At 41.6% G+C, this 27,476-nt stretch overlaps 1 protein-coding gene across 1 annotated transcript in view; it reads right to left on the bottom strand.

Annotated features, from left to right (window-relative positions):
* Positions 1-27,365, bottom strand: part of LOC139417136 (potassium voltage-gated channel, KQT-like subfamily, member 5a) — a 96,669-nt gene extending 69,304 nt beyond the window's left edge. Inside the window, exon 1 of the mRNA XM_071166384.1 lies at positions 26,921-27,365. Within this exon, the coding sequence (XP_071022485.1) occupies positions 26,921-27,258 (338 nt within the window). The 5' untranslated portion in view covers positions 27,259-27,365. The remainder of the gene's footprint in view (positions 1-26,920) is intronic.
* Positions 27,366-27,476: the final 111 nt, after the last annotated feature.

Raw genomic sequence — 27,476 nt, 5'->3', positions numbered from 1 at the left:
TCTGTATAGACTCTGGAAAAGTGTTCAATTTAACACTATCAGAGTTGATTCAACACTGGAATGCTAGAAACATTCCAGGAAGAAGTTCTCCACTCACCCTAGATCAGAATCTAGGGGCAACTTCATACAACTCCGTTGAGTATCAACATTAGCTAAAGAGCCAATCCACTATCAGTCAGTCCCTTCAAGCTTAGGGTAAAGCCTAACGCACTACACTACGCATAATTCCATTAATAATATTCAGCATTCACACCCACGGTGTCTACATTACCCAAAACATTGTGAGACAGTTAGGCAGCAAGTTAGAGGGCTGTAAAAGACTAGTAAAGATCTTTACAAGGCATTGAGAATTTTAACACACTCCAGTCCACACTCAGTTTCCACTGTAAAAGTATTTGAGGGAGTTGAGGAGACAAGGGTGGGAGATGGAGGGAGTGTGGGATAGAAAATAAAGAGAATGCAAGTGCACGAGGGAGGAGAGTGATATAAAGGGAAAGAGAATATGAGGGGGGAGTAAAGTAGCAAAGTGTGAGAAAAGGGGTGAGAGAGAGAAATAGTGAGGTAGTTGAGCATTGTAAGACAGAGATATTGGAGAAAGATAACGAAGAGTAAGAGAGGACTGGAGATGTATCTGGAAGTCAGTCATGTTCTAAATGTCTGTCAGCTGTATGAGACAGAATCAACGTGTGTCCAATTCACTCACACACACACTCAAACATATAGAAAACATCCCCCTCGCACTTGCAAGCATGGTCACCCTTACATTTTTCATCAAACGAATCAACCCACCACCACATCCACCTAGGCCGGCTGGCTGGCTTCGTGGGGTTATGAGAGCGTATTTGATTGACATGACCATGTGAGCACATTATTACTATTATAACCAACTTATAACTTTCTGTCACAGGAAGCTGTGAGCTGTGTGGGAGCAGACTGGGTCACGTTTACCCTATAAAAGGTTTCATTCACTTACACACAAATTTAAAAATCCTCTCTCCAACATTGCACAGATTTAGTGGCGAGCTATGGCAAACATAGAAAAACTAGGTTCTGACACTCATAGCGAAACACGGGCTGTAAATGTATTTTTCATCCACTGCAGCATATTGTAGAATTATTTGTATGGGAGCCACTGGTTTTATGAAAGCCCATTCTGTAAATGTTCACATATCTGATATTACTCATCTCATATAACAAAGTGAAAGACAGAAACGAACAACGAAACAGTCCTGTATGGAGGAAACACAGACACAGAAAACAATCACCCACAACTCAAGTGGGAAAAACAGGCTGCCTAAGTATGGTTCTCAATCAGAGACAACGATTGACAGCTGCCTCTGAGAACCATACCAGGCCAAACACATAGAAAACCAAAACTAGAACAACACATAGAATGCCCACCCCAACTCACGCCCCAACCTAAAATAGAAACAAAAACAAGGAACTAAGGTCAGGACGTGACAGTTCCGCTCTGACATCGCTCTTCCATATGTATACAGTCTTAATTCATTCTTACTTAGATTTGTGTGCATTGGGTATATGTTGTGTAATTTGCTAGATATTACTTGTTAGATATTACTGCACTGTCGGAGCTAGAAGCACAAGCATTTCGCTATACTGGCAATAACATCTGCTAATCACGTGTACGTGACCAATAAAATGTGATTTCATTTCATTTGTAGAATGTAGATGTTGTTAACCTAAGACAACCTTCACTGTGCAGATGTGCCTCAGACTCTAACATTGGCATCCTAAACAATCCGTTATATTGAACTTACAATATATTAGATGCCTCAAACGTTAAAGCCCATTTCCTGTGTGTCCATTCATTCTCCTATTTACAGAGTATACAATATTATATACAGTAGGTCTGGTGGTGTGAGTGAGATCAGCAGAATCCCAGTAAGAAATCATCATGGGGTGGAATGATTGCATACTCTATTTGTCTTTATGGACTTGACAGTGGAGCATCAATAGCCCTCCATATCAGCTTACAAAGCAAAACCATCAGACAGAAAACCAAGTAGGGTAACTTACTTGGTTTAATCAGCAGCTTTGCATTCTGGCTAGACTATGGGTTCTGAGATGTTAGCTTGGCAGGGCTGGACCCCATTACTTCCCTTGTCTACTTTTGTAGTTGCTGCCCTATTTCTCCACGAGTCAGTCCTTTACACAGAAGTGGTGACCATGGCAAGGTAACAAAGAAAGAAGGAAATGTGCTTCCTCCTCCACACACACACACACACACACACCTCCCTGCATTAGTGCTTTAGTAAATAATTGAGTTTCTATCGGACTCATTGCTGTCTGGACACGGATTATAAGGCGATCTGTGACCGTCGCTTGGGAAGGGCCAGTTATTGCCGTGGAAACTGCTGATGGACAGGTGCTGGACTGCATTAAATACCATAATTGGTTAAAGAAAATTGTGATAAATAAAAAAGTGTACCCGTTTCATTTAAGGACCAAAAAAATGGACAGCTGTGCAATAGAAACAATGAGAATGGAAAGGTTCAGAGCTTTTGTGAAACATCAGAGCACAGTTGAAAAATATATGGCAAATAGAAATCCAATTTGGATGGTGTTAAGAGATAGATGGGAAGGTTGGGACTAATAACAACTAATAACAACAAGATAACTAACGTAAAACATACTGTGCCTGTAAAACGTACATAGGTTAGGAACTTTTCTAAAAGAGGACAGTTTGAAAGATATGGCAAATGGAAATCAAGCCAGATGGACTTCATAAATATATGGGAGCTGTTGAGTGTAGAAGAAGGACAAGAGTTAAAAACAAACACCAAAAAAACTATTGTAAAATAGGCTGTGTCCATAAAATATATATAGTATGTATAAGCTGGAAATACAGACCTAAGCGTTGCTGTTCACTAGTTTGCTCCAATTGTGGGAGCGGTGGTAGGGTTGGAGGGTAATTACGGAAAATGTATAAAATATGTATGTATGTATGTATGTATGTATATGTGTGTTTGTATGTGTGTATATATATATATATATATATATATATATATATATATATATATATATACTGTTGAAGTTGGAAGTTTACATACACTTAGGTTGGATTCATTAAAACTCATTTTTCAACCACTCCACAAATTTCTTGTTAACAAACTATAGTTTTGGCAAGTCAATTAGGACATCCACTGTGTGCATGACACACGTCATTTTTCCAACAATTGTTTACAGGCAGATTATTTAACTTATAATTCACTCTATCACAATTCCAGTGAGTCAGAAGTTAACATACACTAAATTGACTGTGCCTTTAAACAGCTTGGAAAATTCCAGAAAATGATGTCATGGCTTTAGAAGCTTCTGAAAGGCTAAGTGACATCATTTGAGTCAATTGGAGGTGTACCTGTGGACGTATTTCAAGGCCTACCTTCAAACCCAGTGCCTCTTTTCTTGACACAATGAGAAACTCAAAAGACCTCAGAAAAAAAATTGTAGACCTCCACAAGTCTGGTTCATCCTTGGGAGCAATGTCTAAAGGCTTGAAGGTATTACGTTCATCTGTACAAACAATAGTACGCAAGTATAAACACCATGGGACCACGCAGCTGTCATACCACTCAGGAAGGAGACGTGTTCTGTCTCCTAAAGATGAACGTACTTTGGTGTGAAAAGTGCAAATCAATCCCAGAACAACAGCAAAGGACCTTGTGAAGATGCTGGAGGAAACAAGTACAAAAGTATCTATATCCACAGTAAAACGAGTCCTATATCGACATAACCTAAAAGGCCGCTCAGCAAGGAAGAAGCCACTGCTCCAAAACCGCCATAAAAAAAAAGTCAGACTACGGTTTGCAACTGCACATGGGGACAAATATCGTACTTTTTAGGGAAATGTCCTCTGGTCTGATGAAACAAAAATAGAACTGTTTGGCCATAATGACCATCATTATGTTTGGAGGAAAAAGGGGGAGGCTTGCAAGCCGAAGAACACCATCCCAACCGTGAAGCACGGGGGTGGCAGCATCATGTCGTGGGAGTGCTTTGCTACAAGAGGGACTGGTGCACTTCACAAAATAGATGGCATCATGAGGTAGGAAAATTATGTGGATATATTGAAGCAACAATGCAAGACATCAGCCACGAAGTTAAAGCTTGGTCGCAAATGGGTCTTCCAAATGGACAATGACCCCAAGCACACTTCCAAAGTTGTGGCTTAAGGACAACAAAGTCAAGGTACTGGAGTGGCCATCACAAAGCCCTGACCTCAATCCCGTAGAACATTTGTGGGCAGAACTGAAAAAGCGAGCAAGGAGGCCTAGAAGGAGCAAGGAGGCCTTCAAACCTGACTCAGTTACACCAGCTCTGTCAAGCTTATTGTGGGAAGCTTGTACAAGGCTACCCAAAACGTTTGACCCCAATTAAACAATTTAAAGGCAATGCTACCAAAGACTAATTGAGTGTATGTAAACTTCTGACCACTGGGAATGTGATGAAAGAAATAAAAGCTGAAATAAATCATTCTCTCTTCTATTATTCTGATATTTCACATTCTTAAAATAAAGTGGTGATCCTAACTGACCTAAGACAGGGATATTTTACTGGTATTAAATGTCAGGAATTGTGAAAAACTGAGTTTAAATGTATTTGGCTAAGGTGTATGTAAACTTCCGACATCAATTGAATACACATACTTGCAAAAAAATATATGGAGGATTGGAAGTGACACAGACAATTGCATTGATGGAAGCTACAATATATCTGCAATATTAAAGCTAATCTACCTAAAAAAAATATATATATATATATATATATATATATATATATATAAAAAGTAAAAGTCCTGAGAGACACTATCACCCTAAAAGAGGGTGTCTCTTTTTTTCTTTGACTCTGCAACTCTCTGTTTTTGACCATGCTTTTTTTTCTTTCACTTATTCCTCCTCTTTCCCTTCCAAGTGTAGGCATGAAGTCTATTAGCACCCAGCCGTTAGCTAAGAGAAGGGTACGTGCAGACAGACACGTACCTTCCTCCCCCTCTGTGCAGACATTTTGATCTCTTCCTTTAATTTAGTTTCAATTAGAAAGGGGATTATGTACCAGCTGCATTACAGCAAATGGAGGTGTTTTTGTTTGCTTTGTAGTATTAGCTGGGTTCCTTTTCCTAATTATGAAAAATAAAAGTGATTTATAATGGAAAAAAGTCCAAACACACACACACACACACACACACATATACATAAACGCACACACACACACACACACACACACACACACACACACACACACACACACACACACACACACACACACACACACACACACACACACACACACACACATAGTGTCTCTGGCTGCCAGAGAAAGAGGTGTAAAAGGATAATAGTTTTACAGCCTGGCTACCACATGCTAAATCCAGCAATTACTTCAAGACACCGGAATATATACAGTATATTTTTTCATATTTGTTTTAATGCACACAAACACTTTGGCCATTGTTAGAGTCCCACTGAGCTAGGAGGAGATTGATAAATCCTCTTTATTTGAAGCCACACACAATGTCTCCCAGCACCACAGACAAAGGGACACAAACAGACACAATGGCACAAAGACAAACAGATAGATACACACTTAAAAACAGCTACAGACACACACACTCAAATATCTATATGTAAGCTTTGAGGACATGACTTGCTGGATTACCATATTGATTTAAGAGAACATCTGGGACATTCACTCCCTCATCTCCACATGCTGTGGTAACGGTTATGGTGAGAAACCATTTACATAATTTTGCCATGTGAGTATAAAATAAATAGAGAAATGTTAACGTGAATATAGCAGTGCTACAATGCCACTCACCATATCAGAATGCTGCGGTACCACTGTACCAACCAAGTATTCTGCTAGCATACAGACGAATGTGATGACAAATGTCTAATAATTTGGCACTGTAACTCACCTTGGGACTGAGCTTTATTACACACACACACACACACACACACACACACACACACACACACACACACACACACACACACACACACACACACACACACACACACACACACACACACACACACACACACACACACACACACACACACACCAAGAAACTAGAGCTGGTCCCCATATGTTATAAGTGTATTCCAGCATCCTTCCAGTTGCAACACAACCAAGATATTAATTCAGAAATGTCAATAATAGCCACATTGCAAAACAAACAAAATTGCTTTCTGGGGTGGCATTGTGATAACAGCAGTGAAAATGTGAATAATGCTGATGATACATTAAGCAGAGATGAGAGAGAAAAAGAGTACACACACACACATGCACGCAATCACACGCACACACAGACATCATTAACATCCACTACTCCACAGCTCTCTACAGATTTCTCCTCTGTAGCTTTTTGGTGGCTACAGAGCAGCTTGTTATAGGTAATTGGGGAAGAATCTGTGGATGAGACATGTTGTCGTGGAGATGTGGATGTTTGCAGTAGCTGTACTATATGAGGGCCAGAAAACATCACATATGAACTCATATAACCTAACAGACAGTGAGAGAGAGAGAGTGAGAAAGAGAGAGAGAGAGTGAGAAGGAGAGAGAGAGAGAGAGAGAAAGAGAGAGAGAGAGAGAGAGAGTGAGAAAGAGAGAGAGAGAGAGAGAAAGAGAGAGAGAGAGAGAGAGTGAGAAAGAGAGAGAGAGAGACCTGTAGATCTTATTGTGAAATGCTTACTTACACGCCCTTAACCAACAGCGCAGTTCAAGAAAGAGCTAAGAAAATATTTACCAAATAAACTAAAGTATAAATAATAATACAAATAATAAAAAGTCACACAATAAAATAACAATAACAAGGCTATATACAGGGGGTACCGGTACCACGTCAATGTGCGGGGGTACAGGTTAGTTGAGATAAGATCACACAGATGAGGGGGAGACATAGACACTGTATTCTCCATATACTAATACTAATACTAATACATACGCTATCTCTGCATTTTTGTGCTGCCTCCAAGAAAAATGTAGACACAGATTTATGTCGTTACACAATTTCACAAAGGAACAAAAGATCAATAGTCCATTCACATAATGGCTGAACGGCCAGGGATGATCCTTATTCCCACCCCAGAGTTTTGGACATGGGTGGTTATGCCCAGCCTGTGCCACCTTCACAGAGGGCATTTGACTTTCAAATCGCCTCTTGTGGCTCAACTGCTTCAGTGCAGACAGGAGAATGGGATTGCGAGAGAGGAAGAAAGAGCAAGAGTGTGTGTATGAGAGAAAGGAGAGGTTATGGCAAGAGGAGAGAGGGAAAGAGGAGAGGAGATGTCAGGAGTGTGAGGGTGTGAGAGAAGTGATGGTAGGAGAGAGAGGGGAGGAGAAGAGCAAGCACTCACACTGAAAATCCTCGAAAGCAGGTGTCTCATAAAAGCAGGTCTCCCACTGTGCATAAATGACAGAGCAACAAGCTACAACAAGCCGCTACTAATACAACTTTATTAGAGACAGAGTGGGAGAAAGATGGGGAGTGTTGGAGATAGACAGAGAGAAATAAAGGGAAAAAGAGTGAGAGATAGCCGCTGAAAGCCAACTCGCACTCACACACTCACTCACACCAACTGTGTGGGTATGTGCATCTCTCTGTGGGTATGTGCACCCACTGTGTGGGTATGTGTGTACTATGAGTGTTTGTGTAGTCAAGTATCATGGAATATAAATTCTATATAAATTGCTCATAAAATGATTCTCAATTTTCCAATAAAGCCAGTAACGATTGTAGCTTTTCCATCTCCTTCTAAGTGCCAGGGACAATAACTATTTTTCACAATCCCAGGCCCTGCCCAAACAAACATAAATTATCTCAGCCTACCCAAACCTCTGCACGGCTGCTTCCTCCCTTATACCATACTATCCAAACAGTGTAGCTAGACAAGTTCTGTGTGCAAATAAATGTGAGGGAGGGAGGGAGAGGGAGAGAGAGAGAGAGAGAGAGAGAGAGAGAGAGAGAGAGAGAGAGAGAGAGAGAGAGAATTATACCGAAGAGGATGACGTCATCCTTGGATGAAGAGAGGTGAAACAAGTGTGAGATTTACACTCTGGATTCTTCATGGGGGAACTCATATCATTCAGATTTGATATTTAGCAATCACACACACACACGCACACTCAAACAAAAACCACACTTACTCTCTTTTACACACACACACACACACACACACACACACACACACACACACACACACACACACACACACACACACACACCAATACATCCCCCTAGTATTCCAAGGTATTTTATTTAATTTTACCTTTATTTAACTAGACAAGTCAGTTAAAGAACAAATTCTCATTTTCAATGACGGCATCTGTCCTCCATCCGTAAAACTCACTCCATCCATGCTACTCCGTTAAGTTAAACCAAACACGTACACACACACAGCACCTTGTTATTCAAACACCCAGCTGTATTGTTGTGCCAGGCTCACTTGTCTGTTGGCTGGAGTCCTGGTAGCTTAGTGAAACAGACCCTCAGAGTGCATTAGGCTCCAGTCAATGGACTGGGCCCAAAGCCTGGACACACACGTACACACATACACTAATCTGCAAACACACAACCATCACAGACACAATGCACATACCAACAACAATAGACAGACACAATGACAGACAGACTGACAGGCACTCTTTCACACTCACTTTATATAGCACAATGAGCTTTTTATTTTGCATAATTTGAGTCACTGACTTCCGGTTAGGCCCTTGGTTACTAGTAGCAACGTCCAATTTTGGGAGAACTGATCTGTGGGGTCGCCTTACACACCACACACACCTCACCTCACTGCACGGAAGGCTGTTCTAAACCAGAAGGATGCTGAATGAACACACACATTAAACACAAACACACACACAAATATACCACATTGTAGTGTACCACATGCAGTAGGCACACTCTCGCCATCACATTAGTGAGACTGTAAGGTAGTATGTGTACATGTGAACGTTCTTCTTAAACTTCCGACATAAGTCCAAGAAAGGGGATGTTTCCCAGCTGATAAAGTCACACGCAGGGCTGTAAATAAAAAAAATATAGAAGCAGCAGATGAAATTTAGGAGCACCAGATAGATAAAGCCTCTATTGGGTCTATCTGAATTCTAGCTACTTTCGAAGCACATGTTGTGCCCTAGAAACACACGTGTAACACTGCAAATACATTAGTTTATTATAAAAGCTTTAATGTTGGTACAAACACCTGTCATTGAAATTACAAAGTCATTTGTGGAATATTGCGTTTCTACATTGTGTGAAAGCACTATTTTGCTTTTGTACATTGCTTTCGTAATATCGTACATTGTCTCTTTAGAAGCGTCAGGTTTGTGATGACAACATGCATTCATTGCTATGATCATTGATCTCCTGGAGAAGATATCCTTGTTCCATTCTTTCTGTGCCCCCAAATGTTTGTATATACTGGTAAAGTATATCCAGGAGTATACTACAAAGCAGAATCACTGAGTTAGCCAGTTAACTTTGATAAACAACTATACATAACTGTTGATTTTCTGGTTCATTAGGAAAGCTATACTTAGATATTTGTTTTTGGTTGTTGAGTCAATTAGTCCAAGCCCATTTCATGCTTATCTTCATAAAAAATAAACCGTTTCAGAATATTCTGTGAAGTTAGCTAGCTAAGTCATTGATCTTGATTGTAGTATACCCGTCTGGTTGTTAACTAGCAAAGCACTGAGGTAACACGACTGGAAAAAGTGTAAACAAATGGTTAACAACACGCAAGTCGTTTCAGAATGGCCCACGACATGGTTTATGAACATAAATTGTCATCCCGGTAATATGGGCCGGATCTTTTGACATGGTTGGTCTAGAATCAATCTGTTTTCACTGTAGTAATGGTGCAACCATGACGCTAACAAGCCTGTATTTGTTTGTTTCTCTAGGGCACTCGGAAACAACGGTACAGCGAACCCTTATCATTGCATCAATTATTATCTGGGAGATTTTTTTTTATAGTTGCACAGTGCTCCCAAAATAAAATTCCTGGTCGCAAATTTTGCTGCATTTGCGACCAAATTGGTAGCACTTTACAGCCCTGGTCACGTGACAGTGTTCAAGTGTCTATCTATATGAACTCTGAACACAGGCCTGATACAGCAGCCTTGGGAAGAGTCCCTGACAGGAATGGTATCCATGCAGGATTCACAGTTTCTGATGGCTCTGCCCATTGGGCACACACTGGTTGAATGTTAATTTGACGTCATTTCAATGAAATTACGTTGAACCAGATCGATAGATCGATTTCATTAAGCTACTAACACACGTGCAAAGATTCTACACTGACTGAACTTTATAAGAAACACTAATGTGTTGAAAATCCCAAATTGTTTGCATAGTCAACTTACACACAGCTCTGACACACACACTTACCCCACCAGACATGCCACCAGGGGTCTTTTCACAGTCCCCAAATCCAGAACAAATTCAAGAAAGCATACAGTATTATATAGAGCCATTATTGCGTGGAACTCTGAGCTGTTCTTGTTTGTTAATGTTCTTTATTATGTCATGTGTCATGTTTTGTGTGGACCCCAGGAAGAGTAGCTGCTGCTTTTGCAACAGCTAATGGGGATCCTAATAAAATACCAAGTACCAAATTCCAAAAGGACAGTTACTGGCAGACAACCCACAACAAAGAGCCATCTTTAAACCTCAATAACGCAACATGCGCTCATGATTCAAGTTTGCTCTTGATTCACAGCAGCTTGAAAAAAAAAGAGTGTGGACTGGGAAATGATTTAAATATTTAATTTAACCAAAAGTTTGCAAGACAAACAGGCAGAGTCTGTTAATGTGATTTCAATGCGTATTTCATCGAGACAGGACACATACAGAGGGAGGGAAGAATGTCTGGACGATCATCAGAGGCCGGCTCCCGCAGAGGAGGAGAGGAGCGAGGGATGATGTGGTGAGATGGAGGCTGAAATTCCATTTCACTTAACCTCAACAACTTTTCATCAAAGACTACGTGTGCCTTGTTCACTTGTGCTGCCAACGAATCACTGATGAGCAAACCGTAGTAGTTGAGCAAGCCCCAATGACAAAGGCACAATATGCATCGCTGTGAGAAAGATAAAAGACATAGATGAGGAAAACGCCAACCTGACTACTCTCTCCCTCTTCTCCTCTTTCTGTCATATTTTTTCTCCATGCATCTTCCTCCCATACTACCTTTCTTCCCCTCACCCTCAGTACTCCCTTACTTTCTCTCCTTCTCCCTCAATCTCTCTCTCTCTCTCTTTCTCTCTTTCTTTCTTTCTTTCTTTCTTTCTGTCTTCCACTCTTTTTTACTTTACTTTCCTTCCCCCTCTCCCTCCCTCTGGATCTCTCCTCCTGCCTGTGTCAGGTTGGCTGGGGAGTAGCGGTGATACTCGGCAGGTTCCTAACGACCCATTACACTCCCAGGCAGGTTGCTAGACACATGGCAACAAGGTCCACCCTCCTCAGGCCAGGGCATGAGAGGTCACTTCCTGCTAGGCAAGGGGTCACGTCAGCAGGTCACCTGGAAGGGTTTTCTAGCAAACTATGAGACCAGCTTAGGAAGCAGATAAATGATCCTCAAAGGAGAGATGGGGGGAAAAGAGAGAGAGAGAGAGAGAGAGAGAGAAGACAGGGATGGATATATAAACTCAGCAAACAAAGAAATGTCCCTTTTTCAGGACCCTGTCTTTCAAAGATAAATCGGAAAAATCCAAATAACTTCACAGATCTTCCTTGTAAAGAGTTTAAACACTGTTTCCCATGTTTGTTAAATGAACCATAAACAATTAATGAACATGCACCTGTGGAACTGTCGTTAAGACACTAACAGCTTACAGATGGTAGGCAATTAAGGTCACAGTTATGAAAACTTAGGACACTAAAGAGGCCTTTCTACTGACTCTGAAAAACACCAAAAGAAAGATGCCCAGGGTCCCTGCTCATCTGCGTGAACGTGCCTTAGGAATGCTGCAAGGAGGCATGAGGACTGCAGATGTGGCCAGGGCAATAAATTGCAATGTCCGGAGACAGGACGGACAGCTGATCATCCTCGCAGTGGCAGACCATGTGTAATAACACCTGCACAGGATTGGTACATCTGAACATCACACCTGCGGGACAGGTACAGGATGGCAACAACAACTGCCCGGGTTACACCAGGAACGCACAATCCCCCCATCAGTTCTCAGACTGTCCACAAAAGGCTGAGAGAGGCTGGACTGAGGGCTTGTAGGCCTGTTGTAAGGCAGGTCCTCACCAGACATCACCAGTAACAACGTCGCCTATGGGCACAAACCCACTGTCGCTGGACCAGACAGGACTGGCAAAAAAGTGCTCTTCACTGACGAGTCGCGGTTTTGTCTCACCAGGGGAGATGGTCAGATTCGCGTTTATCGTTGAAAGAATGAGCGTTACACCGAGGCCTGTACTCTGGAGCATGATCGATTTGAAGGTGAAGGGTCTGTCATGGTCTGGGGCGGTGTGTCACAGCATCATCGGACTGACCTTGTTGTCATTGCAGGCACTCTCAACGCTGTGCGTTACAGGGAAGACATCCTCCTCCCTCATGTGGTACCATTTCTGCAGGCTCATCCTGACATGACCCTCCAGCATGACAATGCCACCAGCCATACTGCTTGTTCTGTGCATGATTTCCTGTAAAACAGGAATGTCAGTGTTCTGCCATGGCCAGCTAAGAGCCCAGATCTCAATCCCATTGAGCACGTCTGGGACGTTTTGGATCGGAGGGTGAGGGCTAGGGCCATTCACCCCAGAAATGTCCGGGAACTTGCAGGTGCCTTGGTGGAAGAGTGGGGTAACATCTTACAGCAAGAACTGGCAAATCTGGTGCAGTCCATGAGGAGGAGATGCACTGCAGTACTTAATGCAGCTGGTGGCCACACCAGGTACTGACTGTTACTTTTGAACCCCCTTTTGTTCAGGGACACATTATTCCATTTATATTAGTCACATGTCTGTGGAACTTGTTCAGGTTATGTCTCAGTTGTTGAATCTTGTTATGTTCATACAAATATTTACACATGTTAAGTTTGCTGAAAATACTCACAGTTGACAGTGAGAGGACGATTATTTTTTGCTGAGCTTTATATATATATAAATATATATATAATATATATATATATATATATATATATATATATATATATATATATAGAGAGAGAGAGAGAGAGAGAGAGAGGGGGAGAGAGAGAGAGAGAGAGAGGAATATGGAGAAACAAAGGGGGAGAGAGAGGAAAAGTGAATAATGAAAGATAGAGAGATATACAGTATGTGGAGAGAGGGCAAGAGAATGAAAGAGAGGGGAGAGAGAAGATAGAGAGAAATTGAGAAACAAACCGAGAGAGAGAGTGGCCAGGGCAATGCATTTCTCATTTCCAGGACGAATCATCGATGCTAGCTGCCCATGGGCATAGTTTGGTTTTTTGGTATTTTATTAGAAACCCCATTAGCTGTTGTAAAAGCAGCAGCAACTGGTCCTTGGGTCCACACAAAACATGCCTGGACACTGTCAGCTATTTTATCACAGTGAAAAAGCACAGTACTTCACCCTAAGCCCTTGCCTGTCTGTCCCACTGTGAAGAAAATGTATTTGTGTTTGGAGAAAAGCATATAAGTGTGGGGGAGGTGAGAGAGCCCTGCTTGAATCAGGAAGGCTGTCAGGAAAATATCAGGATGACTAACTAACGCAGCAGCAAGGCACACAAACACACAGGCACACAAACTCCCCTGCCCTCAATTACAATCTCTTGAATCAGTGGAACTCCCTTATGCTGACATACAATCAGAGCGTTAGGCTGAGTGATGGGCTGAGGGCAGGGGGGTATTCCTGCATGGTGAGATCTGACAGAGTGATTGCTCCAGTGTTGCAGGGCAAGGGAGTCCTGGGTAGCTCAACCCCAACCGCGATGCATTTTGTGTGGGCAGAGAGCACTCAGAGTGGTCTGTCTCTATCAATCAGCTTCACAGTCGACTGGGGGAACTGGCATCTCTCTTGAGGGTTTAGTGTATGACTAATAGGCACACACACAGATCCACTAACACATTCTCAGCACAGTGATTTCAAGAACCTTTGTTTACACACACATTGCCACAGAAAACCATCCAGTCACACACTGAAACACACATGGGTGGATAGGGAGGCGTATAATGCGAACGTCAAAGGTTACGAATTAAAATCTCTCAACTTTAGCATTTCATCAAATTAGCAACTGTCAACTACTTACTACTTTTTAGCATCTTTGCAACTACTTAGCATGTTAGCTAACCCTTCCCCTAACCCTAACCTTAACCCTTTTAGCTAGCCCTTCCCCTAACCCTAACCCTAACCTTAACCCTTTAACTTAACTTCTAAATGTAACCCTAACCTTAACCATTTAACTTAAGTTCTAAACTTAACCATAACCTTAACCCTTGAACTTAACTTATAAACTTAACCCTAACTTTAACCCTTTAACTTAACTTATAAACTTAACCCTAACCTTAACCATTTGACTTAACTTCTAAACTTAAACTTAACCTTAACCCTGACCCATTAAAGATCTTTTTCCATTCAATGGTGTATCCCATATGACTGTGGGCTACACTAGTTCATATAGCAGACAAGATTTGCTTAGAATTCCGTGGCATTATTTTATAGTATGAAGAATGCAATTGAACAAAGCTGAATAAAATAGAAATGATACTTTCTCCAAACGATTTGAGGGAGTGAACACATGCAGCTATTCTGTGTTGAGCGGCTAACAAAGAAACAGGTCCTCCTATACGCTTCATTTACAGTTATTTATGTAACTTCAGTTGTGATATAAATGTTGGGCAATATGTTCTGATTTTTAATACATTCTAAGGCTGCATGATGAGACTATTGATGATTTGAAAAAAGTTGCATGAAAGGCATGAGCTCTGCTTTGTTTTTAGCGCAGGCTTTTTCACACTTCATTGGTCACAATTTGACAAGAACTGTATAATGCCTCGAATTCCCTGGCTGCATCCCCTTTGTGTGGCCGTAATGCCCCTTTTAAAAATCCATGTATTTTGCGGCCAGTGGCCGTTGAGCCCTTGGGCTGAATATAATAACTTTAATTCCTTTCTCCAAGCTGCGTGCCAAAGCACCTCTCACTCACATGGCTCTCCATCACATGATTGGGTCTTTCTCACAGGCTACAAGTGAAGACAGACACATGGGGGACGCAACTGCGCGCCTCCTTATCCAATTCTGAGGTGCATTTTTAAGATATTGAAAGAACTGTGCACATTTACTTTTGATCAGCCAACAACATAAATAGGCCTACTGAACAGGAAAAGCACTAGCCTATTTCAATCTACTATCCCCCATATTATAAAAGTCAGTGGTGGGCCGTCAGGGCCAGCAAGGACTTCTCTGCTGGCCTAAACACCGTCAGAATATAATTTTTTTAAATGTATATTTTCCCACAAATATTTATTAAATTATTCCCCAGAGTAAGAGTTCTACTCTTCAGTGTTACACGGGAGCCAGCTAGCAGGCGTAGTGCGTGCACGGCTTTTGATTGGATTACCAATATTGAGAGGCAAGTCCTATGGGCAGGTCTATGCAGAACCTCAGAACTAGGAAACTGAATTTGATAAACAAATTAACTAAGCTGTTTTTTCAAACCACAATGGCGGAAGGAGGAGAAGATATCGATTTGGTCGAGGATATAATTATAACGCCATTCTCAAAACTAACTTTTCAAGAAAAGTTAGACATTGTAAGGAGAGGTCGCCCGACGCCGACGCTACAAAGCCTGTCACAGGCGGGAAAGGGGTTCGTTCGTCACTTTCAAAGTTCCAACTACGAGTGCTATCAATGGCTCACAGGCTCTGAGAAGCACTGCAAACTGTACTGCTGGAAATGCCTATTATTTGCAAGTGATCAATTTGGTGTTTGGAGCCACACTGGCTTTGCAAACTTGAGTTGTCTAACCAATGCAGCAACGAGACACCAAAGTACGGCTGGGCACTTACAAGCAATGGTGCTTTTGAAAACTTTTGGGGACACCCGAGTGGATCTACAGCTCAACGAACAAGCGCGCAGGGCAACGGAGCTGCACAATGAAAAGGTGAAGAAAAATAGGGAAATATTGAAAAGACTCATTGATTGTGTCATGTTTTGGGGTAAACAGGAACTGGTTTTTTTTTTTGGGGGGGGGGACTTAAAGCTCAAAGTTTGTGGACCAGAAATGGATAGAAGAAGAATATTAATATAACTCTGTTGCACTCGACCATGTTCTTGCCTATTAGTTGAACTGTACTGTATTGTACTCTTCCCCTGCAATTCTCTGAATAGAAATGTCCATTTCAAGGTGCCTGGTTATACTGCGTTTCTGTCTAAATGTATAGTGTCTAGAGCCATGGCATCATAATGATGGTAATAAGAGGTGGATTAATTCGGGTGGGACTGTGTAGGACCTCACTGAAGGCCCAGGCCCCAGGCCCACGGCACGCCACTGACAAAAGTTTAACTATTCTATTTTGTGTGAGAAATAAATAATACAAACAATCTGGGACAGTTGTGGGATGCAATAGATCCCAAATGAATACAACCACTAGCATCAAAAAACCTGTTTTAAGCAAAGGGCCTGACGCAACAGATGAGAACGTTTAGCTTAAAATGTTGATCAACTATTAGGATATTTCTTCACATTATAGGGCAGCAATGCGCACACAGCAGTATAGGCTATAATCCTTGAATGTTCCATTAGCAGGAAAACATAATTATCAAAAGTGACCACAAATGTGATCATGCATGTAATGCTTTTATTATAAAGGTGTGTTTTAATGTTGAAAATTATCTTCCCCAAACTTCAAACTCACGCTCTACGTAGGTATGCCAGTTAGGCTCTACACCCATTGTAAACTGGATTCATGTGCTTTATTGTAAGAAATGATTTGGACACTTTAGTTTTGATACAGACCTTACCAAAACATATATACCTATTGTCACGCCCTGACCTTAGAGCTTTTTATGTCTCTATTTTGGTTTGGTCAGGGTGTGATTTTGGGTGGGCATTCTATGTTCCTTTTTCTTTGATTTTGTATTTCTTTGTTTTGGCCGGGTATGGTTCTCAATCAGGGACAGCTGTCTATCGTTGTCTCTGATTGGGAACCATACTTAGGTAGCTTTTTCCCACAGGGTTTTTGTGGCTAGTTAATTTTGGTTTAGTGTTTTGCACCTTTCAGGACTGTTTCGGTGATTCCCTTTGTTATTTTGTTATTAGTGTTCAGTTTTAATAAAGGAAGCATGAACACTTACCACGCTGCGCTTTGATCCGATGATTCCTTCATCTTCCGACGACGAATACCGTTACACCTATGGGCTAGGCTGCATGATGTGTGAGACTATGAAAAAGTCGCAAAAAAAATTATGCGCTGTTTGCCTTAAAGTGGGGATAATTCACAAGTGATAATATATCATTCACAAGTGATAGGCTAATATTGTTACCCTATGACAGTATTCTTGATTTAATGATATGAGATGTGTCAAGGGAGAAGGGGGGTGCTTTCATAGGCGTGTGGGTCTCTGTGGATGCATGCATTAGGGTTGGTGTATAAGGAGATAACCATCTCTCTCTTCCTCACAGGCACCAGGCTCTCTCCCCTTCCTTCTCTACCATCTACCTCTCTCTCTTTCTGGGCGCAGATGAAAGAAAAAGCTTAGCGGGGATGTGGCGACTGGGTTGTGTCACAGAGCCTAGTGAAGGATCAAACAGTGTCTCGTTCATCTAATGCCTCTCGCTGTCCATTCATAATCTCACTGGAATACACAGTGACACACTGTTGATGTGCCTCTTCCTCTCTTTGTCCATTCATAATCTCACTGGAATACACAGTGACACACTGTTGATGTGCCTCTTCCTCTCTCTGTCCATTCATAATCTCACAGGAATACACAGTAACACACTGTTGATGTGCCTCTTCCTCTCTCTGTCCATTCATAATCTCACTGGAATACACAGTGACACACTGTTGATGTGCCTCTTTCTCTTTCTCTCTCTCTCTCTCTCTCTCTCTCTCTCTCTCTCTCTCTCTCTCTCTCTCTCTCTCTCTCTCTCTCACACATCCTTTCTCCCCCCTCCCTCCCTCTCTCTTTCTCTCTCTCTCTCTCTCTCTCTCTCTCTCATCCTTTCTCCCCCCCTCCCTTCCCTCCCTCCCTCCCTCCCCCCCTCTCTCTCTCTTTCTCATCCTTTCTCACTCCCTCCCTCCCTCCCCTCTCTCTCTCTCTCTCATCCTTTCTCCCTCCCCCCCCCCCCCCCTCTCTCTCATCCTTTCTCCCTCCCTCCCTCCCTCCCTCGCTATCACTCTCGATTCAATGTACAGTACCAGTAAAAAGTTTGGACCCACCTACATTACAACCACTAGCATCAAAGCCAATAAAGTAGATAATAGTAAAAATAAAGAAAAACCCTGGAATGAATAGGTGTGTCCAAAACTTTTGACTGGTACTGTATTTCCAAGGGCTTTTGGGAAACAAATGTTTACATTGCCAAAGCAAGTTAAATAGATCATAAACAAAAGTGAAATAAACAATCAAAATGAACAGTAAGCATTACTCTCACAAAGGAATAGAGACATGTAAAATGTCATATTATGGCTATGTACAGTGTTAAAACCTCCTATCTGTCTGAATTATTTTGCCTACTTTGTTCATAGGGTACCTGCCAACACACAATGTGCCTTTTAAAAGTGAAACAAAACACTGGGTGTTTTATGTGTATGTGGGTTGTGTTTAGTTGACTGTGAGGCAGTCAACAGTGACACAAAATGGTGTAAAAATCGGAGTTACAGTGTAAATAAGGTTAGTTCTAAAGTAATGTTAATGCAGCTAATGTCAGAGTACCAACAAGATGAGTTGATGTGTTACCTGTCAATGCACTGCAGAGTCTCTTGAATCAATTGTGATGACGCACTTAGCTAAGCATTTGAGCAACACAATCCAGTTATCATTTCTGCGTAAGCGTCCCGTTTACACACACACAAACATTTACTAAGTACAAACTGGCTCTTCATCACAATCACACACACACAAACACACACATTAAGTCTGTGGAAACTTACTTTGGTTCCTAGGCTAGCACATGATGCAAATTGGTGGTTCTGTCCCGGCTCTGAAAATCTGATTACCCAAACACACAGCAGTACATTTTTGGATCGTAATGCCATTATTGATTCAATAATGGAGCACTATTTGGCAAGTGTAGGGCCTGGTATTTATCAGATTCATGCTAGAGTGGTCGGATCAGAAACGCAGATATCAACGACTCAGGGAAATCCACACAGGCTTAGTGAGGGGAGAGTGGGGTTGGGGGGACTAAGGCTGATAGAAGTTGATAGAAGAAGTTGCTAATAGAATCGGATCTAAGGTCAGTTTTATGATGCAGAAGGTACAGTTGAAGTCAGAAGTTTACATACACCTTAGCCAAATAGATTTAAACACAGTTTATCACAATTCCTGACATTTCCCTGTCTTAGGTCAGTTAGGCTCACCACTATATTTTAAGAATGTGAAATGTCAGAATAATAATAGAGAGAATGATTTATTTCAGCTTTTATTTCTTTCATCACATTCCCAGTGGGTCAGAAGTTTACATACTCTCAATTACTATTTGGTAGCATTGCCTTTAAATTGTTTAACTTGGGTCAAACTTTTCGGGAAGCCTTCCACAAGCTTCCCACAATAAGTTGGGTGTATTTTGGCCCATTCCTCCTGGCAGAGCTTGTGTAACTGAGTCAGGTTTGCGGGCCTCCTTGCTCGCACAAGCTTTTTCAGTTCTGCCCACAAATGTTCTATGGGATTGAGGTCAGAGCTTTGTGATGGCCACTCCAATACCTTGACTTTGTTGTCCTTAAGCCATTTTGCCACAACTTTGGAAGTATGCTTGGGGTCATTGTCCATTTGGAAGACCCATTTGCGACCAAGCTTTAACTTCGTGACTGATGTCTTGCATTGTTGCTTCAATATATCCACATCATTTTCCTACCTCATGATGCCATCTATTTTGTGAAGTGCACCAGTCCCTCCTGCAGCTAAGCACCCTCAAAACATGATGCTGCCACCCCCGAGCTTCACGGTTGGGATGGTGTTCTTCGGCTTGCAAGCCTCCCCCTTTTTCCTCCAAACATAACGATGGTCATTATGGCCAAACAGTTCTATTTTTGTTTCATCAGACCAGAGGACATTTTTCCAAAAAGTACGATTATTTGTCCCCATGGGCAGTTGAAAACCGTAGTCTGGCTTTTTTATGGGGGTTTTGGAGCAGTGGCTTCTTCCTTGCTGAGCGGCCTTTCAGGTTATGTCGATATAGGACTCGTTTTACTGTGGATGTAGATACTTTTGTACCTGTTTCCTCCAGCATCTTCACAAGGTCCTTTGCTATTGTTCTGGGATTGATTTGCACTTTTCGCACCAAAGTACATTCATCTCTAGGAGACCGAATGCGTCTCCTTCCTGAGCGGTATGACGGCCGCGTGGTCCCATGGTGTTTATACTTGCGTACTATTGTTTGTTCAGATGAATGTGGTACCTTCAGGCCAGGAAATTGCTCCCAATGATGAACCAGACTTGTGGAGGTCTACAATTTTTTTTCTGAGTTCTTGGCTGATTTCTTTTGATTTCCCCATGATGTCAAGAAAAGAGGCACTGAGTTTGAAGGTAGGCATTGAAATACATCCACAGGTACACCTCCAATTGACTCAAATGATGTCAATTAGCCTTTCAGAAGCTTCTAAAGCCATGACATCATTTTCTGGAATTTTCCAAGCTGTTTAAAGGCACAGTCAACTTAGTGTATGTAAACTTCTGACCCACTGGAACTGTGATACAGTGAATTATAAGTGAAATAATCTGTCTGAAAACAATTGTTGGAAAAATTACTTGTGTCATGCACAAAGTGGATGTCCTAACCGACTTGCCAAAACTATAGTGTTAACAAAAAATGTGTGGAGTGGTTGAAAAATGAGTTTTAATGACTCCAACCTAAGTGTATGTAAACTTCCAACTTCAACTGTATATCTATAGGCAACTTGTTTCCAGAGTAAGTTAAGCACTCACAAGCTCATCACATACTGTATCTACAGGACCAGACCCAGCCAGCCTCCTACCTGTTCCCCCATCGCTCTCTCTCTTTCTCTGTAAGACATACCTACAAGGATCACACACCAGTAATCCTGAGATAAGTTCATTGGAGACATTCAAAGAGAGAGAAGTGGTCAGCCCACACACACACACACACACACACACACATACACACACACACACACACAGTCCCCAGTTTCACATATATATAAATACACACAGGCATAGGCAGCTTCCCATACACACACCTACGCAGAGAGTAAAATGACCTCCCACACATACACAAACAGCAGGGATTTATAAAATAACACACAAAAAAACATCTGTGCCTGAGCTCAGGTTGGATATCACTGCAGCACTTTGATAAATGTAAAAATAGCAGCGGAGACATTTCTTTTACATGTGCATTTAGATATATTTATCTAGACTATAATGGGAAAATGTGCTTTCGGGGGTTAAATCCTTCCGAGAGATGTTCCGGTGTGTGTGTGTGTGTGTGTGTGTGTGTGTGTGTGTGTGTGTGTGTGTGTGTGTGTGTGCGTGTGCGTGTGCGTGTGTGTGGTCTCTAACCTACAGCGCAGCACTAACTGAATGAGCTCACTCGGGGGCAAAATAAAAACATCCGCTGGAGTTAGCACACCACTGTGACTTATTGAAATGACCAATGAAAAATCCATTCGCTTTGAAGGGAGCCACCGGACTGAACCTCAATGGAATTAAAGCACACCATTTATATAACTTGATCTCCAAGTGGCACTAAAAATAAACACAGACTCTATTCTTCTCTACTGTGGTCTCTCATCAACTACAAAGCAAATGATCTGAGGACAAAGTGTTTTATTTGCGATATTTGAAGTCATTACAATTGGGTACTCATATTACTTAAAATAGTACCTTATTATTCATTGTGAAACCAGACACTTGTCTACTGTCTATTTTCCCCAACATCAAGGACAACACACTATCATGAGAGGAAGGAAGCAGCACAGGGCCCCTAGAGTTAAATTAGTGTTAAGTGCCTTCTATTAGGGGAAAACAGCAGTAGAAAACACTTGATATTCTGCGTCAGCAACCCTACAGTTTTTAGTTCATATCCCACAAGATCTGGGATTCAAACCTGAAACCCCCTGAGACCAGGGTCCGACTCTAACCTCAAACCTCAACCAATTTCCATCCATCATTCCTCTGGGAGTTCATGGCCTCTTAGCTGGTTTTAGTGTGTACTAGCTTTTACCAGTGCTGCAATTCAGACACTAGCACACATTTTTTAGCTCTTTACACTTTTGAAATGACTTGATTGACTTGAGTCTTTATTGTTATAGCCAAAAGCTATAATAACCTCAACCTCACGCAGTCAATAAGAGAAAGAGGCATAGAACTAAATTAGACGGGGAGTTTATTGCGCTAGCAACAAGACTGCGGATTTACAATAAAAAAACATTAAGTGAGTGTTTTGGGCATTTTCCTGCTATAGAATAGATTCACTATGTGCATGTCATGACCATGATTGATTATTTACATTATTCATATTGTGTGCTGTGTTTTGGATTACTTCTTATTTACTTATTTGAGTGATTTCCTTTACTCTGAATCGGTTAACCCCTTTACAATGTTTGTCTCAGTGCTTGAGATGTCACTACAGGCACCCTGGTTCAAATCCAGGCTGTATTACAACCGGCTGTGATTGCGCAGGATTGTCTGGGTTTGGCCGGTGTGGACCGTCATTTGTTCTTAACTGACATCCCTAGTTAAAATAAAGGTTACAAAAATATGCAGTTTGTAGGTGGAAACTATTTCTAAGATGCATACTTTTAGTTTTTCAGAACTCACTTCACTCGCGCAAAGGAGGGAGGCTTGTGGAGCTAGCACATGTGTACATCAAATACAACATTGGAACACCAATTAAGAAGTCCTAATAATTCTAAAGATTTCTCAGAAAACTAGGTGCTTTAATCTGTATATGCTTACAGTACTTCGATTATGATCTTACTCAGATTAAGATAAACAAAGTGAGGTGTTTACATGACTAATGTCATACTCAGCCTACTGCCATAATCACTTGAATATCGAATTATTATTGTGCATGTAAAAGTACTCAATGTTTTGCAGATTGAAGCCAGAAGAGGACATTCCCAGTATGATGATGTTTCTGATGAAGCTTTCTCCCCGCTCTCCAGACGTGTCCTGTCTAGAGATGACACTGCCGAGGCGCGGACATGGTCGGGAACCCAGGAACGCTAACGCCAAGATTACCAATTTGCCATTACAACAATGGACTTCAGTGTGCGTGTGATGTGAGTCTGTACGTGCCTGTCTTTGTCTTTGTGTTATTGTAAACCCCTTTTAAAAATAGACAAGGAGAAAATAATATTAAAGAATCGTAAACTGACTCTCTACCTCCTGTCTGTGTCTGTGGTATTGGGATCCTAAAGAACCTTTGTTTTTGACGCAAGCATGACACAACCATTTCCGTAAAAACAAACAAATGGATGACTATGTGTTTGTATGTGTTTAGTAAGTATTTGCACTTATTATATGTATGGTCCATCTCTTGTGGTGCATTGTGGATCTGCGTTGTGGTCAGTGTAGCTACAGATTGTACACCAGATAATGTGATTGAACGAAAGATAGCTGGTGTCCATTACTGGGCATTACAGGGAAGCCCCATACAAACTGAAGCATTAGATTTTTTTAACTAACCTGTTCTTGGCAATACTTTATTTGTTCTCGATTCAGTAAAAAAAAGTATCTAACAAATGTATTTTTCCAGTTGCAGGTGGTTCTACAAAAAAACAGCAAACACTCAAAGATATTAAATCCAGGTGTTGCATCGAATGAGATATGCCTCTTGCATATGTATAGATCTTTGTTTTGGTCGCACTGTGTGATGCGCTGTCATCTACTTCTACACGTGGCCGTGGACTCGTTTTCTGAGAAATACTAGATGTTCCCTGCAAAGATGGCGTGGAACCTCCTTGTGCAATACAAAACATGGGGCTTTCCTGTAACGTCCAGTAATGGACACCAAAAAATCTTTGGTTATATCACATTATCTGGCGTACAATCTGTTGCTATGGTTAGGGAAGATGTAAGGACTTAACCCCGGTGACCCTGCTGTCCCGCATGAACAAATAAAACTTCATCATCCTGCTTCACAACCCATCTGTCTCCGCCATCTTACCCAACCTGACAGCTCAATTTCCTACTTCACACTCCACACCATGGCCATGAAGCAACTGTAGTCTTAAGAGACTGTTAAAACTTCTACTAATACATGATTCAGCACAAATGTAGGCTGTTTAACTTCTATTAATACAAATTTCAACACAAATGTGTGTTTTCTATTTCACTAGGCAAGTCAGTTAACAACAAATTGTTATTTACAATGACAGGGGCAGAAAGACAGATTTTTACCTTGTCAGCTCGGGGATTCAATCTTGCAACCTTTCGGTTACAAGTCCAACGCTCTAACCACTAGGCTACCTGCCACCCTGTGTGTGTGTGTGTGTGTGTGTGTGTGTGTGTGTGTGTGTGTGTGTGCGTATGTGTGTGTCACAGCAAGACATCAGACCAGCTTAATTTAGTTCTCTCTAAATGTCATCTTAAATAATTGAAAGCATATATATGCATATATGTGGGTGCAATGTATTTTAGTGTTTCGCATCCCATGATGAGAAATTTGATCTCTAACTTTGACTGAAGGAGTCAGATAACAGAAAGTAGAACACTCTATACAATAGTTCACCTGACACAAGACTGAATCCAAACATTACACTGTTGATTTGATGTGCATTTTACATTTACTGTAGTTTTCGCCATATTTGTTGATAACAAAATCTGAAAATACTCTGGATACATTCAGTAACATGATTGGACTATTCCTGGAAAATGTGGGGTAAGTGCAGCATGAGAAAAACTAACTGGTGTCTCCAAGTGGACACACACCTCTCCAAAGTGTGCACAGTTTCAATGCACTTTTATAACTAGAACTATTTAGCTCTCCTAGCTGTGCTGTTGAGGAACTAGAGCAAGCACACTTGTAGTTGTTAAGTTTGCAACACAACCCTGCGTCCCTGCCATCACACAATTACTGTTGTTGTTTATGCAATCCAAAAAACGGTCCATTATATATCGCAGTGTGGGTCAGGAGGGCATGATTTGAAAGCTTGTTCTATTGCCAACATAACTAGCCAAGTTATAAAGTACGATCTTACAGTGTTAGTCTTTCACAAGGCAATTCAGAGAAACAGACCGTCATTTTGGTGCACATAGAGAGGGGTCGTGAGTGCATTCAGGTGCGTTTGAAGAGACACATTTTCTTCACAATTAATAACATACATAGAGTCATTCTGTTCAGAACAACCCAGGGTATGACGACTTGTCGTCTTGTAAATGTACATCAAACATAGTGATCGTAGACGTTGACACTGTATATGGACTTATATGAATTTACAGCATTTCCCTCGCTCAGACAACAAAACATGTGCTAAAGTTGCCCAATTACAGGGAGTTATGGGGGCAACTTCTTGTCTAGCAATAGCAAGTTGCTCAAGTTCAGAACGGCTGTCAGTCAAAACCCATACAGCGCTGTGAAGCACAGAGCCAGAGCTCGGACGTCATGCATGACATGTTACTGTACAGCCACTACGTTCCAACGTAGGCGCTTATTAGTGCCCAAATATGCCATTTTCAACCCACAAAGGGGTTATATATAGAACTTTTAGGGGTGCGATATATGAAGCAAGCAATAGAAACCTTTTTGGTTCTCTCCAGAGACTTATTTTCTACAACAGCAGCATCCAGCTGTTACAATGAAACAATTGAGAAAAGGCATTTGGACACACACACACAAACACTCACACCAATATAATGTATATGGTGCATATTGTTCATTGTGGATTTTTTTTGTAAAGATTCTTTAAAGAACCATGCTTATAAGGGTCTAAATGGAACATGAATTGTGCTATAAAGAGCCTTTTCCTACGGTTCTATAAAGAACCATTAAAAAAAGGTTCTATATAGCCCCAACAAAGTGTTCCGCAATGGTTACAACCCTTTTTGGGGCTATATAAAACCCTTGTTATAGTTCTTTATATAAGCTTTATGGAGAATGAATCTATAAAGAACCTTTCTAACTCTTAAATGTTATTTGTAGAACTATACAGGCGGTTTTATTCGAGTTTAATAGCCATATTATATTGTTTTATTAACGTGTTTATTAACAAGTTGAAGTTGAATCAGGTGTGTTAACTCTGGAATGACAGGGGGTCCCTGAGGAGAGCATTGGGAACTACTGACTCAGTCAAACATTCTCAATTGACACAAGGCCATATGTGAGTCTGTCACAAGACACCATCACTGTCCATAGTCATGTATACCATGTAATATAGCATAATACAACAGACTAGATCAACTGGGATGACACTCTCACACATGCTTGCACAAAAAGAGCTGTGAACAAACCATGCCCCAAAATATTACATATGAGCTGCTGCCCCTAAATTTTAATTATCACTTAAAGTGGACGTAAAGAACCCGTGAGGAGCTCAACGTGTCAGTATGGTTCCACATAGAGCCATCACCCTTCCCTTGAGAAAGCCACTTTTTTTGTGTACACTTACTTCACTTGCACAAAACCTCTAATCATTGTCTCTCCCCCTCTGTAGCTCTGTGCGCTAGAAGAATTCCCAGCAACAGGTGACTGATGAAGTAGCCTACCATTAAATTTCTGTTTAAATCTGTTTACACGAGGTCTACATGATAACAGCTCGTATACTCACACGAAGGCGTGGTAGATGAACGCCCATGCCCTGGGTCTCTCCAGTACATTATAGAGGTAATTCTGGAGACGTCGGTAGTGCGCGTTTCTGCGCCCGCTCTGCGCGCTGTAGATGAGCGGCTTCCCGAGCAAACTCAACCGGGCGCCCTTTCTCCTCTCCGCGCCCCCTGCACCTGCCGCGCCTGGCGAAAGCATCCCGTCTCCGACTCGAACAGCGTTGTTCATCATCCTCCGTCCAGACTCCACATCTTTCAACCTATAGTTCTGAGCCCGACGCCCTGGAGAGGTTTTCATCCAGAGCCCAGAGCTGGCTTCATCGCCACTGTGGTTGCGGGGCATGGCATCACCAACACCGGCTGGGGATGTGCAGTAACCACGGGGACGTGCACATAGAGTATAAAAGAGTTTGCACAAAGAGGTCTCTTGGAAAAGCAAACTAAGGTGTAGGAAAGAAAACCATACTGCTATATTGATGAATTAATGTAAATAACTATAATTAACACTATTAGGCTATTTTATGCTGTCATCTACTGGGGTTCGGTGCGGTAAGTAGAATT

Source organism: Oncorhynchus clarkii, chromosome 1 (assembly GCF_045791955.1).
Source record: "Oncorhynchus clarkii lewisi isolate Uvic-CL-2024 chromosome 1, UVic_Ocla_1.0, whole genome shotgun sequence".
Classification (NCBI taxonomy): Eukaryota; Metazoa; Chordata; class Actinopteri; order Salmoniformes; family Salmonidae; genus Oncorhynchus; species Oncorhynchus clarkii.
The sequence above is the reverse complement of the archived record's forward strand: the minus strand, read 5'-3'. Positions and strand labels throughout refer to the sequence as shown.